A 16,103-nucleotide genomic window follows, 5' to 3' on the forward strand; every position below is an offset into this window, starting at 1 on the left:
TGTCATAAATTCTTCTACCTTACCCATTATGGGGTCATGTTGCACCATTTACAGCAATGAGCGAAGTGGACATCTAAATGCTGTGATCAGATGCCTTTGACAGCCAGTATATAAATGTTTTCCCACTGTTCTGTGCCACCTCAATATAATGCTTTCATGGAATGTTACACCACCCATCATCTGGCTCCAGGTGAATGAAGGAACTCAAATATTTGGACCACTGAGGACACTGCTAGACACACATGTATACACACACACACACACACACACAATTATTTTGTAAAAAATTTTCAACTTCTATGGCTAATCTCAGGAAGAATTAAGTTATTCACTTTTGTGGAATGCCTACCATGTCTTGGGTATCTATGCCAGGCTCTTAGGATGGAGCCATGAATAATAAAGAAACAGTTCTTACCCTGTAAGGAACAAATATTTTAATTCAATCTGAATGAAATGGTCAGACATTCATCGTTTTTATGCTAGCAAAGCTTAAGATACAGATTTAAAATATATATTTAGATTTATTTCAACCTAAGTCAGAAGGTAGGTTTGGGGTCTCTCTGAAGTCCAGTAATAAAGCCAGCCCCCTGTATTCACACTCAGTCAGTTGAGTTATGCAAACCTCTCACCAACTGTAATGGCACCAACTACCAGTGAAGAACTCCATCTTTGATACCTATTACAACATTCATGGAGCATGTGAGGACAATGTGTACTGACTGGTCTTTGGAGTCAAAGGAGCTTGAGGTACAGGATGAATGCTCCCCCACAATATAGGTGGACACTGGAATAGGAGCAAGGGAAAATATGAAAATGATTTTTATATGCTCTTTAGTAATACAGCAGCTTTCTTCTCAAGAAAAACTTTGTCTTGTCTGATGATGAACACACCCCATGCTACCATGTGTCCCAAGTGTTATTTCCCAAGTGCAGCAACTCTTTGGATATAGTGTCAGTTTCTTCCTTAAAATGTAGCTGTATATTTTTCTATTAAAGTAAAAGAGAATACACTTTGAGTTTTCCATGCATCCACATCACTATAGATATGGAGTATTGCTAAATAAGGCTTTGCTTACACTGCTTTAAGAGAGACCACATAATCAACAAGCCAGGAAAGAGGCCTTGCTTATGGAGAAGCCTTGTCAATCACAGTTAGTTCACTAAGAGATACAACAGTACTGAGAGGAACACCCAACCCTTAAGTATCTGCGAACCAAATCTCCTGAAATACAGAAGTACTATTGTGTTAAGTGTGTTTGGCTTTTGTTTGATAACAATTATTGCATATTTCTTGAGTCAGAAGGTTTCTTTCCACAAACTACCCAGAGTTCGCTTCCCATTTGCCTCTCAAAGAACTCACCCTACCTTAAAAGTCTTCAGAACCTCTTGAGAGGCTTTGGGCTGGGTGTAAGGCTTGGGTGTCAGCATAGGCACTGCACTGGGAGGGATGGATTTGCTTGGAGACCCACAGCCGCCTGCCGCGCTGGTCTCTGGGACACCGGTGCGAGCAATGGTGGCTTCAACTGTGGCAGTGAACTTGGGTGGAGGCAGTGATTGCTGCCGCAAGTATTTCATGGGGCTGGGGTCATTCGGGAAGGAGGATAGGTTTGGCTCTGTTGAATGGCTTCTTTCCAGGATTTTTGGCATCTCCAAGCGTTCCAGCACAGCCTCGCTGATGGTGAACCTCTCGATGTACTGCTGGAGGATCCCTTCGGCCTCCTCCTGTGACCGTGCATTCTTATAGGCCTCATGTAGCTCCCTCTCCCTCCGCTCTCTGCAGGATGGGACAGGGGAGGAAGAGCAATGAACAGCTGGGAAAGCTGCAAAGATTCCCACCAAGGCAGAGTAAAACCCAACTAGAAATAGTAGCGTTGGAGCTTCTGGAATAGCAAAGGCTATGCTTAGAAAAAGCGTAACTAGATACTCTGACACCCTAACGACAGAAAGACCCACTTTTCTTGCACAATCTCTCTGTAAGTCTTGATGCTTTTCCTCCGTTCACTTGTCCCGTCTTCTCCAGACATCAACTTCTCCATTTTTTTCCTTTCTTCCTCTTTCTTGATTAAGTCCTGAGAAGCACTTCTTCTACGGCTCTTCCAGCGAGCCAGGTCCTGTGGGGGAAGGGGGGGGGGAAGAGAGAGAGAGATGCGATGTTCTTTCTTAGCCTGCACAGAATTCCCTTTCAGTGACTCACTGAGCACTGAGACACTACGCCGGGATACTTCCCCACAGTCCCATGAAGGTCTGGTTGGAACAAGGATGCCTGGAAGGCCGGGAAAGGAACAGGAAGTGTGCATACCATCACTAACAGGGCAGCTATTGACTGAGACACTGGGGTGTGATATATGCAATAATACCTTACGTTGCTTGGCAAATTTGAGAGAACTGTCTTGCAAGGTAATAATCACATTGGGAACAGATACCCTGGCAACAGAATGGTAGGGAGTTGTGTACCGTTTTCTCCCGGCCGGGAGGAAGGGCTGAAAGATGTGGTTCTGGAGATGAGTCTTACAGATCCACTGATTCTATACGTGTGAATTCCTCTTGTCCTCAGGAGGGGCCGAGACCTGACCTACTGGCGCTTCCAGCACAGCGCTGAGGCTGCTGGGTCCGAGGGACACGCTGGAGCTGAGGGAAGCAGCCTGGCTCTATCTTGCTCACGCCCTGTCTGTGTTTCCTCGCCTCTCTGACTGGCTTTGCATCTTCTCTACAATGGGGGTGGTGGTTCCAACTCTGCTCCTAAGTCCTGGGGTTCGGTGTGACGACACACTTAGGTGCTAGACACACAGACATATTGTCATTACACTGTGCCAACTTTGGAGAAATTAACTTTTGGACTAATGGTGGAGTCAGGTTCGCAATAGTGACCTACCTGCTCTGTGAGAAACAAACACAATGATCCCCTCTCCTTCCTGCTGAAGCTCTTTGCTCTCGGCACACCACCGCCAAGCTCTCGCCAGCCTCTGGCACCTTCTTTCCCTGGTTTGAGTCTTGCTTCTCTACTCACTAGCGATGGAACTTGGGGCCGTGACTTAGCTGGGCTGGGATTACATTTGTGGGTGCTGGGAGCTAACCATTTTTAGTACACCGAGCTACTAAACGGTTGGATGAATTACCCAGAGCAAAGCATTTAGAACAGTGCCTGCTACTGGTACAATTAACGCTGACAGTTGCAGTCATCGTAATCATCCATTAGTCTTAAATACAGAAGATTAAAAGGCAGCTCTGTGCTTATCCTAGTCGCTTGCCTCCCTTTCCCTTTGTGACCAAGCTCTGGTCCAGAGTACCTGCTGATACATACACACCAAGGCCAGTTCCTCCTCTCTCTGCGTTCCTACAGACCCCTCCTTTAATCTTCCCTGGCGAGGAGGTCTCCCTCTGCAAGGCTGGGGCGGCCCTCCCTAGCAGGGCTTTGAAGTCTACCCTCCCAGCCCGGTGGTCGGCTGAGTCCCTCCCCAACGGCCCGCGGCTTTGGCCCGAACTCACATCTTGCCATTTGTCGTCCTCTTCCCTCAGCTGGTTATTTATCAGCTGCAGCTGCTCCTGGCGGGCCCTGCTGTGCGGCAGCACCGCTGCCTCCTCCTCACACCGCATGTCAAACATACTCGTGCTCCTGATATGGAGAGAGCAAAAACAAAAAGCAAGCGGGATGAGCGCGGGTGGCGGGCTCCTGTCGCTACTGCGCATCGCCGCCTGGGGGCGCTACCAGGCTGAGAGCCGCCTCCTCGCTCCGCAGCGGGAAGCAGCCACCAGCAGCACAGCCTAGAGCGGATGTCTTTGTCCTCATTGATGGCCCTGAACTGATCAGCTTTCTAAAAAACTTTCTAAAAAGGTGCCAAAAAGAGGATAGGAGAAATCTGAAGGCCCACACTCTTCTCATTTAAAGGTATAAAATTTAGGGAGAATTTGTGGGTACAGGCACATTCCATTCCATTCCAGCAGAACATCAATATACTTCGAGGTGAAAAGAGATGGCTGGCCTGACTGGTCTACATGCCCAGAGACAATTCTTCACTGGGGGGGGGGGGTGGGGAGGGGAGAAAGGATAGGGCCTCAAGATCAAGACACCCACTGTTGCCTGTTGCATATTTAAATTGATGCTGGCAGCATGTTGTGGTTATTTCTTTTTCTTTTCTATACAATTATGTAATTGATAGTAAGTACATCTTGGAATCAAGAAAATAAGGCATTTTGTAATACGAGGATGGGAAAAAAATATAAAGCAGGGAACCCTTTGCGCCCTAATGTGTTCACAATCATTTTGGTTTATTTTTGCCAGGATATTTTTACTTTACTTTCGAAGGGAAAGGGCAGGCAATGAAGACAAGCAAACCTTTTGGCTGCGCATGCCGCTGATAGACTCTGTGGGCACTTACTAAGACCACAGACCTCAACGGACCTGTGAAGAGCAAGCATTGAAGCAGCAGGAGCATACAGAAGTAGAGACCAAAGCCAAACCCTCCTCCCCAGGCCCCTTAAAGAAACGATAGCCTCTTAAAACCAAAAGGATCGCATGGATAGAATCCGCAAGAGGCCATGGAGAAACCTTCCACGCCACACTAGCTGTAGAAGATGGTGGTAATCCATTTTTAAAGCCAGCTTAACATCCAGAAAAAAAAAAACAACAAAGCCATGCGCTTGACAACTGATTCCAGACACCTTCAGAGTCGCAAAGGGTGGCAGCACCGTGGGGTGAATCTGCATGGGTGGCCGGGTTCCTCCACCCTTTCTCGGGCTCCTGGACATCTGAAATCTAACCCGAGACCTTGAACTCAGAGACTCTGTCTTCTCCAGAGTGTTCTAGAACTCCAACTGCAGGGACTTGTCTTTGAATCTGAGGGGTCTGTCAGTCCAGGGGTGACTTAGCACAGTGGGAAGCTGCTATTGCCAGCTCTCCCAAGAGTGCTGGCTTCCAAAGCTGCGCCTTGCAGGGGGAAAAAAAAAAAACTCCCCCTCAAAGGGGAAGGGGCTGTGATCTTTTTCATCTCTTTACTCTATTTATTAGCATTAAGAAAGGCTCAGGAATTTACAGGGTTAAGTAGAATGTTGTTGTTGTTGTTGTTGTTGTTTTAACTTTAAGATAAAAATTCAGGCAGTGGTGGCACACACCTTTAATCCCAGCACTTGGGAGGCAGAGGCAGGCGGATCTCTGTGAGTTCAACACCAGCCTGGTCTACAAGCGCTAGTTCCAGGACAGGCACCAAAAATAAATAAATAAAATAAAATAAAATAAATAAAAATTCACATAAGTAGGCCTTCTAGAAATAGATGGAAACTGATACACTTTATAGTAAGGGGGGGAATTTACCTTTAAAATATCCAACCCAGTCAGTTATTTTTAAGGTAATTCCAGTTTCTACTAAAGCCCTTGGATATATAATTGTCTCTGAGTCAAGTACCTTACACATCAAGCAGTCAAGGTTGGAGAGAAAGAGGAGGCCCCAACGTTGCTGCCTGTGAGCTCTAAAGGGCAGAATTCTGGGTTGGTCATAGTAGGCGGCTAGGCAGTGGCCTCTGCAAGGGTGGGAAGGGAGCAGTTGGCTTCTCCAAGGCGTAGGATTCAGCCACTCACTAGCTGTTCATGGAGGGATTGAGAGGCTTCCACAGCTGCCTTCCTCAGCCTTGATTTATGAGGCTCTGACTCACCTTACCCTAAGGGTGGCCAAAGGCCAGATAATTAAGTGAAACTCTTGCTTGCCTCTCCTATAGCAGGAATTACTATCCCCCTCACCCCTAGGGTGTGTGTGTGTGTGTGTGTATGTGTGTGTGTGTGTTTAAAGAAATACCAACAACTTGCCAAAAAAGAAAATAGCAAATTGTAACATTTTTGTCATTTTTTTTAAAATTTACTTATTTATTTGTCATTTTTTTTTAAAAAAAAGGAACTGAAAAAGTTGAAAATTGACAATAACAGAAAATGGGCTGAGTCACTATTTAGAAAGTGTCCGTCAGTTCAGAGGTTGAACTTCACATCCGAATGAAGAAGTGTGAGTCTGGGTATGGAACGGGGTGAGATGGGGTGAAGAGCCCTGGGGAGACCCAGCCCCCAGAATATTGTGACTGGGACTGCACCAGGCTTCAGCACCAACGCTTACGTCCTGGCTCTTGGGATGCAGGTTGGCTGCTGGCTGTGGAGCTCAAGACTCAGTTGGGAGCAAGCTAACATTTTTGAGGAATGGGATTAGCCTTCCTCTAGTGGCACCTGGAAATGCTTTCTGAGGTAAGTCTAAGATGAGAAAATTCAGAATAAAAGGCCTCATGGCGCTCCCAAGAGGCAGGCTCCTCTGGCAGAGGCATGCTGAAAGAAGAAATTTGTAAGGTTGAGGAGCGCTGGGAGAAGGTGAAGTTAAACTTATAGAGATGTCCTTGACTGGCCGGAAGGTGCAGATTTCACTATCTCTGTGGTAGGTCGACCCTGACTTGTGTTTTATCAGGACGTTGTCTTTTGACTGGGCTGGATCTTAATGTGTCAATTATTAATAAGTATAGTTTATGCCTTTAAAGGGTTTGGAAAAGGGAGCAGGAAAGGAAGTAAGATCAGCGCACATTTGTTTTAAAAATTAACGGCTCTTAGTATCACCTTTTGGTTTTGTTCCCCACATGGCTTCACAGCAACCATGTCTGCTCTAAGCAGTTAATTTGGCACTTTGTATATTCTCAAATCAAACCTCTGGACAAGAAAGCCCTTGACCTCTTCCTGGTACACAGGGACAGTTTTTATAAAGACCAGAAAAGGGTTTAAAGCACTGTCCCTTTAAACAGTCCCTAAGTTTCTCCAAGGCAGGCATGGGGAAGATCTACAGCCCTCTGAGCATAGCTTCCTTCCCTTCACCTTTTAGGTTGTCCCAAGATCTACTTTGGGCAAACTGCAGGATGGCTTGGCCTAGGTGAAGATTAAGTTCACTCTGTCACAATGTTGCTGCCCGCCATGTCAGAGGAGTGCTTCATCTGTCAATCTCAGGCCCTCCTCCTGTCAGGATCTTAAATGTTGCCACTGCGGGGTTCAGGCCTCAGTTTTACAGACTGCCTCACTCCGGGCAGTCAGTCAAGAGCGGGAAGAATTTCATTTCGGAGGCACGAAGGTTCTGTCTCCCAGATGACCAAATAGTTCTAGATTGCCCATCAGAATTTGGGGACGGAACAGGAATGATTAGGGCTAAGAGCCTAACCTAGGCTGATATCTTTGACACAAACATAGGAAAAGCATGATGTGAAAACATTGTTTGAAGTCTCCCCTCTGCTTAAATAACATTATTGTGTCATGGGTGGAAATGACATCTGTAGGTTCTACACCCCGACTTAAACTCCTTTCTATGACGTGGACCTTGGCCAAGGAGAACAGGCAGCGCCCATCCGTCTAGTGATGGCCTTGTCTCTGTCAGGACACACACACCTTCTGTGTAATGGGAGGTTGGAATGAAATATTAAATCCTGTTCGTTAAAGGACCAATTACTCAGACCTGAGAAGAATATTATTCTGGAAAACTCTGTATATCTGGTGCAGAATGATCTGCTTACAGAAAACCCAGTGTTGGGACAGAATTTATAGGGTCACGGATGAGACAGTAAAGATTCTTCTCAACCTGGGTATGTGAGGTGCTGAGTGGGAAAGAGACCTCTGGGTGGGAGGAACAGCAGGTGGCAGGCAGAGGAGCCCAGGTCCTGTTTTATACTCTTGACCCCTTGCTATGCTGGGGAACTTGAACAAAACCCCAATGTTTGGGTCTTAAGCATCGCACCATTCCTATGACTCCAACCTGGTAGGAACTTGGGCTTCTGAGTCTATAATTAGTGGTTAGGATTTATTTTCTTAGTTTGGGGGAAAAAAATGTGACCGTAAGAATGACTACTTCATTGTTTATGCTAAGCCCCAGCGCATTAGGAGTTAAACTGCAAAACTCAAGACAGCCCTTTCCTAATCCCAATAGTCCCACGACTTCCCAGTTCAGGAGGGGCACCAACGTTCAGGTCACAGAGCGGCTTGAGCGTGCTGAGCTATGAACAATGCAAACAGAAGCTGAAGCCCCGACTGGACATTAGCATCATGCTTAAGTTGCCTTCTCCTTTTCCCTGCACAGAACGCGTTCTGCCTCGTGGTCCTACGTGCTCTGCTGGGGCCTGGGCTCACTTTGCAGCTCGCTGCAGCATCCGGTGCATGCCAATTAGTGGTAAGTACTGGAAGCATGCAGTTTAGGCTAGCGATTAATGTAATCCCTACGGATGTGATGCCACTTACTCTGCGTCATCCGACACAGGAGTTCTCGGACCGTATCTACAAGATCAAATAAGAAAGTTAGAGGACTGGCAGGGAGTGGACGACGCGACCAACCTGAAAGACAAAAAACAGCAATCCGTGTATACAAAACCTCTTTCGCTGACCACGCTGAAAGAGAAATGTCATAACACAATTAGCAATATTCGTTAGCTACTGAAAAAAATTAAAGCCTTGATATTTCCAAAAGGTATAAAATTTGTGTTAAAACCCAGAAGAGAAATCAAATAATCCTATGCTGCCCACAAAGAAAAACTCTGTCCAAGGTAAACACAAAGCGGCTTAGGTGGAACCCATGGTGCTCGGGCAAGGCAGCTTAAAACGTGTGCATACGACAGTTGCTCGCAGACAGCTAAATTGCCCAGGTCCCTGTGCTGGCGGTGATGGACTGTAATAGGCACGCAACATACACCAGCCTCACTCAGCCGACCCGATGTGTTGATGCATCAGCACAGACAACATCAAAGACTACTCTACAGTTTCCTAAGAGTGAAGCAGAACTTCAGTCAGAACCCCGATCAGTACCTCCCGTCCGCAGCTGACAGAAACCACAGTTCCTAGAAAACGGGTACCCTTAATCGAAACCAGACTGAGGCTAGCCCACAATTGGGAAGAGCAAAAGTTTTCCTAAACTCTTCTATTCTTCTGATAATCTGGGCTTTTAAAGCTGTGTCCTCTGTGATATGTTAGGTTTAACTGTATCCACATAGTGTATTCCTCTGTGATACGTTAGGTTTAACTGTATCCATATAGTGGACCGGACACGGACTTCACAAAGAGAACATCGCCATAGGAAGCACATTTCTGAAACGACAGCTCCAGAAAAGTGGCCCTTCAGCATGGATGAGAGTCCTTCTCTGCCCCTGACAGGCTATTCATTTCGGCATTCTGAATGTGGAAAAAGAATCGCAGCTGGAAGGTGAATCTGTCCTGCTTCTAGCTTCCCAGAAATCATACCGCAATTGCTGGCAAAACATTACCTTGTTCCATGAGTAATAACCTATTAGGGAATTTCTCAAGGTGTCTTCTTATAATTTTAGAGAAATTACCCCACCATGCACACACACACACACACACACACACACACACACACACACACACACACACACTTTTCTTCAACTTTTATCATTCTAGAACATCTTAATTTATTGACAACTATTATTTTGTCCACAGGGAAGACAATCCACATGTGGGTAAAACCCCAGATTTCTGTTGAGATGGCCACAAGCAAGTCAAGGAAAGAGTTGTGAGGCGCCACTTCTGCTGATGGAAAGCTCATTCTGCTCTTCAGGGGCACTCCCAGAAGGTGCTGGCTGAAGTAAGATTCAGTGTGCCCCAAATGCCACAACCGCAAAGCAAGTGGTGAGGGATCCCTCCCCACCAGCATGAGCAGAACCGACCCTGAAGTCTGGGGACCTGGTTTTCAATCAGTAAAAAGGTCTGTTAAAATACACATATCCAAACGTGGAGCTGTCTAAACTGTCTTTAAAAGACAAGCTACTCTTGAAGGATGATTAATGGAGAAATAACTGACTAGCAGTTGTGTGGTTTTGCATCACTATTTGGAAGTCTAATTACCATCTGACTGAAGTACAACGAAAGGTAGACAGTAGACTTGTGCACACACAGCCTCGTCCTAGCTAAGACTTCTATAGCGTTAGCTTTGAGACGTGTCTGAATTCCAACTGTTTCTTCGCAGAACAATTAACAGCACTCATGAACAGCTCTGCAGATAGGCAGATGCCTACGAAATCCTGTCTCACTATGTAAGAAGTTGCCTGATTATCTTCCCTCCCCAGTGGCCAGAGGAGACCCTTGAGGGGTATTTTGGACACCTGAAGGAACAGCACGGGCCCTGAAGAGCACCTACCTTGCTTTATATACCCTTTCTATGTGCTCATGGATCTAAGAAATTCCCTCTGGCCAACTCGTTGGTGCTAAAAAGGCACAAATGTAGGTGAACCTGCCTTTGGGTAAGAGGAAGATAATTAGTGGTTGGGCTTCAAGGGGCTCTTTCAGTTACCAAACAGCTCCTTCCCCCATAAGGAAATTCTTAAAAGCAAAACGGCAGAGCCAGTAGGCTGTAGGATACAGCACTGACAGCTGCGAGAGCCTAGGAACGAGCCCCCTACCAAAAGAGTCAATTAATGAAGCCCCAGTCTGAGGGCAGGGCTGTCTGCAGGGGTAACAGAAACAAGCCATATACTGACTATGTTTTTACCATTCCTGGCACTAACAAAGCTGCCCAGAATCCCACAATTACCCGGTGTGAGATCCCTGTGCCCCAAACTAACTTGAAGTGAGAGTTGACCACGGTTCTCCCACTCACCTGGGAGGAGCACTCAGACTCAGGCTTTGCACATAGTAATACTCAGTAAACCCTTGTGCAAAGGAAGCACACATTGTCAGAGTGTGGGTTGGCTCCATCAAGAAGCATGTCAAGGGCCAGGAGGTGGCCTGGCAGGTAGAGGGGCTTGCCACCAAGCCTGATGCCCTGAGGCTTTTGGTTTTTTTAAATTTTTTAAATTTACATGGTAGAAGATCCAGCTCCTACAGGCTGTTCTTCGATCCCTACTGGCATGTGGCCCCCCTCTCTCTTCCTTTCCCTCTCTCATACAAACACACACCAAAAAATTTTAAAAAGACGTCATAAAGCTAATGGCTCTCTCCACTTATCCTAGTATGAACAGTGGCACACAGAACGTGGCAGGAGAGTTTGTGACTCCTCCTGTGACTCGTGTAGGGAATGCCTTGAAGGGGGAAAGTGGTTTTCCACTAAGAGCTAAGTTTAAATCTTGGTGCTCTAGTTCTGGGCTATGTCCTGACATTTGGTTTCCCAACTGCAATAGAAATCCGTACTCTCAAAACCAGGAATGCACCCAGAATGCACCCAGTTCCCAGCTTGCAGGCCCTGCCTCCTCCTTTCCTTTCACTCAGGTTGGCTCTCCTGCGGCCCACGGATCCAGAATAAAGCATCAGGTTGGGACATGAGGAGAGCGAGTGACAATGGAGGATGAGGCTGACCGCTCAGTCCCTTTGTTCCTAACCAGCCTCAACCTGGAAACCACGTGGGATCCAATCACTTGGCTTTTCTCCCTGTCACGTTTCTCCTTTGCAAAATGAGCAAATATCCACCCAGTCTACCTGTGACTTTCCAGAGAGGAGCCAGAGAGGGAGCAGACACACGTGGAAGAGGATACAATATGCTCCACGTCTATGGTGGAGAGCGAGCACAGTTACTGTACCTTCTCCCTGGACGTCCCTATTATAAGACTCTATTGTTACTATCAGAAGGATAGAAACTTTGGGTCAAATTCAGCTGATAAAGATGGTTAGGATATTGTTTTTTAAAATTTGCATCAGTTAATGCTCTTCCTGGCCCCCGCTGCGTCCTTGACCCAGGGCCATTAAAGGTTTTTGAGAAGCAGAATGACAGAACTTCCTGTTTCATACTGAGCTTAACAGATAGGCAAAGCACTTCTCTCTCATTGCCCAACACTGCACAGGCATACCACACTTATACACACATGCACACACACACTATATACATATATGCACATATAGTATTACTATATATATGAGACTCATGAAATGACAACAGTAGCTTCCACACATGGGATCCTGAACTCCAGGACCTTAAGTTAAGTCAGGAAGTGCATTTACACAATGGAGTACTACACAGCAGAAAAAAATAACGCCACCTTGAATTTTGCAGGCAAATGGATGGAGCTAGAAAACATCATTTTGAGTGAGCTAACCCAGATATATAAAGACAATTAATACATGCACTCACTCATAAGTGGTTTTTAAATATAAAGCAAAGAAAGTCAGCCCACAAATCACAATCCCAGATAACCTAGACAACAATGAGGACCCTAAGAGAGACTTACATAGATATGATCTACATGGGAAGTAGAAAGTAGAAAAAGACAAGATCTCCTGAGTAAATTGAGAGCATGGGGACCTTGGGAGAGGGTTGAAGGGGAGGGAAGAGGAAGGGTGGGGAGCAGAGAAAAATGTAGAGCTCAATAAAAATTTAAAAATAAATAAATACATATATAAATAAATAAAGAGAACGTGCAGTAGAATTCCTGCCACCAGATGGCAGTGACGTTGGCTAAAGTTGAAAACATTGCAAGTTTTATAAATGTTGTTCATCTTCTTTGGCCTGAAATCTATAAAATCAAGTAGGTTATAAAGAAGTCTGACCCTTCTGCCAAAGTCTCCTCTGTGAGCCAGGAAGAAACAAGTTTTTCACTATCTGCCCACAAGATGAAGATAAAAAAGAAAGGTTAATGGGTAAACTCATTATTCAGCTACTCTTTCTTCATTCCCGCTTACATGCAAAAGAGAGAAACACTCTGGACCGACTGGGCCAGTGTCAATCACTCCATTCTAGCAGAAGCAGGTAAGTGGCTCTGATACACCAGGATGCATTAGTAATACACTCGAAGCATGAGCCCAGGCCCTGATTGGAGAAAGAAAGTCACAAGGGCACAGAATAACCTGACCTCTGATGGTTCCTGGGTACACCCTGGGCAGAGTCCTACAGTTCCTGTCGCTGCGCACAAGGAACTGGATTGGTTTGGCCCTAAGATGCTAAGGAGCAGCTCCCCAGCTCTCCTGGTCATCATGGCGTCTTTTCGGGAATCAGCCATCTTGTTCTGGCCTTTCAGTCCACAGACACCACGGGAAGGAGCTGTTTTCTTCTCCGCCAACAGCTCCCACTCGGAGGCCAGAGGACATGTTTTAGGGAAACATTTGGTCCAGCCAGTTAGAGCCCATTTACCGCTAAAGGAATCCAACCGCATCACTCACTGACTGTAATCAAGACACAAGTGCATGAAGACGGAGCAGCTGCTCAGGAAATCCCCCTTTTCATACAGCGAGGCCCCTGTCACCCAGCTGGGGCTTGGAAAAGGTTCCCATTCTTTTCACAATTGTTGAGGAGGGAATCAAGCCAGTCCCCAGCCACATGCAAAGGCTACAATCTCCATTCAGAAGCGGAACTCCAATCCTAGTATAGTATAGATAGGCACATCCCTTCAAGTGACTTTCCTCCCTACTGACTCAGTCACCAAGGGCACACAGGGATGCTCAGCTCTTATCTAGGCACACACCAGCCAAGCACAGCCGAGGCAGCACCACAGATAATGCAGGCAGGAGGCTCACAGGGGTCCGCGGCATTCCTCTGGTCTTTTCCCTCTTGGCAGCATCTCAGGCTCTTTTTGAATAACTTCTTCATTTTGTTCTCTGCCATCCTGTGGCAGCTGTGTGGGTGTAACTAGAGCCAAAGAGGACAGTTTGGTTATGGGAAAAAAGCTTCCCTCAAAGCCTGCTCGCCTGTCCCCATCACCTCTGGGAGGCGGGACAAGCTGGACCTCACCTTCTTCCATCTCTGGGTTGTCGCTTGCAATGCAGACCTGTTCTTCCCGAGACTCCGGCACTGGTGCCAGCCAGGGGACCTTTTGGAGACAGTCCTCTGTGCCATAACACACTAACCTAGTGTTTACCAATAGCATGTGACAGGAGACAAAAGGAAGAGGGTTAGGAAGGAAGACCGGGAGAGATCCTCAGCGGTCATTCCACAGGCCAGTTAGTAAAGGTGGCGCAATCAGATTTAGATGGTAGCATGGGAATCCTCCAAAGGCCTAAAACACACTGAGGGTGCCTGGTGTGGCCAGCTCACTGCAGGACTATCTGATGGCCCATGTGCCCGAGGACTCAAGGCTGCATTTCACGAGGTCTCCTTCTCCCAGACACAGAAAACCTGAAGCCTCACCATGTGTTCCTAACACATTTATACATACAGCTTTCTCTCTTTTATGGTGTCAGCCGGTCTGCAGTTCAAGAGATGGCGCTATAGGTCACAGACCACCTTCCACCTCCTTTGCTCTCAAGGACAAGGTATTCAGAGAAATGCTGTTTTCTTCCCCTATGAAGGACCTTGCATGGCTCCTAGCAAGCAGGTGAGATGGAGGTTCTAGGAGAAGCAGGATAATTAGATGTTCTACTTCTGCCTAAGAGACGGGAGACCAGAGGATAGGCCTGACACCCCGGAACAGGGCTTCAGGTGGCCTCTGGGAAACAGGAGAGCGGAATCTTGTTCCAGTCATGATTTACTAGAGACTTTGAAAGCTTAGGGGAAGAGAGAGCCCCTTTGGAATGGGTCTACTTGGATGCCCAAAACTGAGTTCATGATGGTCACAGGTACCTTGTAACTGTGGGGCAGGAGAGGGGATGTGGTTATACCAGTCAGGTTTTATGTATTTAGAAGACAGGCAGTGTCTAATACAATGGCACTCAGTGGTTAGGCCAAAAGGGATGTCTGCGGAGATTACTGGCCCTCTCGGGTACTGACTTTCATGACAACAGACTGGAACTAGACATCCGCCATTTAACCTCACGCACGTGCTTCCCCAATGATGGACGCCAATACTGTTTTTCTGCCGGTCTGTGGAAGAGTCTACCAAACTCATGGCATCCCTACAGGTTCGTGTAACGCAGCTCATCAAACTCTTGGCACTTAGTTTGCTGACTGGTTGGTTTTGTTTCATTTAATTTTGTTTTGTTTTGGTGTTGGAGTCTAGCACATGCTAAGCAAATGCCCTACCCCAGGGCTCTAGCACCAGAGCAGACAACTTTAAAAGCAGCGTTTGGCTTCCATGCAGACCTCCTTGCACAGGAGGAAAAGAAATACCTGCGGCCATTCTGTGGACTAAGCCTTTGGTCATCCTTTAAGCCAAAAGGGGCAGGAGGAGGAGGCGACACAGAGGGAGTCTGGCTCTGGCTGCTGTGACTGACAACCTTCACGTTGTCCCTAGGCCCCACCTTGCCAATGCTGAGCCGCTTCCAAGTTTGTTGGTCTATTTCTGTCACGGGCCCAAAGTGCACAAACTTCTGCCTGGGGCTGGAGGCTTTCTTATAGGCCCTTGCTTTACGGCTGGCAAAGTCATCTCGGATGGCAGTCTCTGCGTTGATTTCCGGTGAGGGCTCAGGGGTACAGGTGCTCTGAGCCTCTCCATCCCTGATCAGAACCAGAAATCAGTTCCAGGGGATTCCAAGGCAAGGACAAATGAAGATGAGGTTGAGAAGACAAAACCAGATACATGAAGCCTATTACCATGGCTGGAAAACAATGGCATTCCCATCAACCACTCAAATGAAGAACGGATCACTGTCCTTGCCTCGGTAAATAGAGCTTTAAGATTCTAGTGTTCTCAAAGCATTAATTCCAACACCACAATTGATAGCATAAGAAAACTGTAGGCACAGTGCAATGGCTAGCTATTCAAAAATCAAGTTCAAATTCCTTACAGTAAGCACGTTTAGGAGAATAAAGAGCCACTCTTAGGAAGTCAGCTGGATAAAGAGCACGTTTTCTGCTAACGTGGCTTTTAGTATTATTGTTTCCTCTCATGCAGAACATGCTCACTTCCAGACATTCTGCATTGTGAGAGGCACATCAAAATAGAAAAAGAAACCTATTTTCTCTGAATAGTAATTCCTACCATGATCAGGGGTAAAACCATGACACACCTCGTCTTTTCTGACACTTTCAATCTCTCCCATGTCTCCAGGTCAGCTTCTGTAATACTGGAGACTTTGATGAAGCTTGGAGCCTCACGATGTGGGGTATGCCTGCCCTGGATTCTCCTCTGGGCCAGGTCGTCCTTCTGGAGATCTGGTGCCTTCCTCATATTCGTTTCCACTGGTTCGCTCTCCTGAGTTCTCAGGACACAGGCCACTATTGGGTTCACCTCTTCTGGTTGGTTCTGGTCGCTGTTGATTTGATTCAGGCCCCCACATTATTGGAAAAGCCAAGTTAGAG

At 46.7% G+C, this 16,103-nt stretch overlaps 2 protein-coding genes and 1 long non-coding RNA gene across 20 annotated transcripts in view; 1 reads left to right on the forward strand and 2 right to left on the reverse strand.

The window, feature by feature from the left end:
- Window positions 1–16,103, reverse strand: part of LOC125387582 (LIM and calponin homology domains-containing protein 1) — a 317,590-nt gene that overhangs the window by 48,941 nt on the left and 252,546 nt on the right. For 11 of the 18 annotated variants that reach the window (XM_085691813.2, XM_087908992.1, XM_085691812.2 and 8 more), the window contains 4 exons: window positions 8,237–8,272; window positions 3,487–3,613; window positions 1,954–2,111; window positions 1,366–1,774 (listed from right to left, as the gene is read on the reverse strand). In XM_085691813.2, coding sequence (XP_085547939.2) covers window positions 1,366–1,774; window positions 1,954–2,111; window positions 3,487–3,613; window positions 8,237–8,272 — 730 coding nt within the window. The remainder of the gene's footprint in view (window positions 1–1,365; window positions 1,775–1,953; window positions 2,112–3,486; window positions 3,614–8,236; window positions 8,273–16,103) is intronic. The other 7 variants (XM_085691819.2, XM_085691811.2, XM_085691810.2 and 4 more) reach the window with 1 other exon arrangement.
- Window positions 5,953–11,625, forward strand: LOC146893836 (uncharacterized). The gene is made up of 3 exons (XR_015002699.2): window positions 5,953–6,220; window positions 8,079–9,191; window positions 9,446–11,625. It is a non-coding gene; the product is annotated as an uncharacterized LOC146893836 (long non-coding RNA).
- On the reverse strand, window positions 14,412–16,053 carry LOC148121157 (uncharacterized). The gene is made up of 3 exons (XM_087909468.1): window positions 15,812–16,053; window positions 14,973–15,299; window positions 14,412–14,493 (listed from the first exon to the last, which is right to left on the reverse strand). Exons 1-3 carry the CDS (start codon window positions 15,970–15,972, stop codon window positions 14,412–14,414), a joined length of 570 nt encoding a protein of 189 aa, XP_087765594.1. The 5' UTR covers window positions 15,973–16,053.

This window comes from Myodes glareolus, chromosome 8 (genome assembly GCF_982192425.1).
Source record: "Myodes glareolus chromosome 8, mMyoGla1.1, whole genome shotgun sequence".
Taxonomy (NCBI): domain Eukaryota; kingdom Metazoa; phylum Chordata; class Mammalia; order Rodentia; family Cricetidae; genus Myodes; species Myodes glareolus.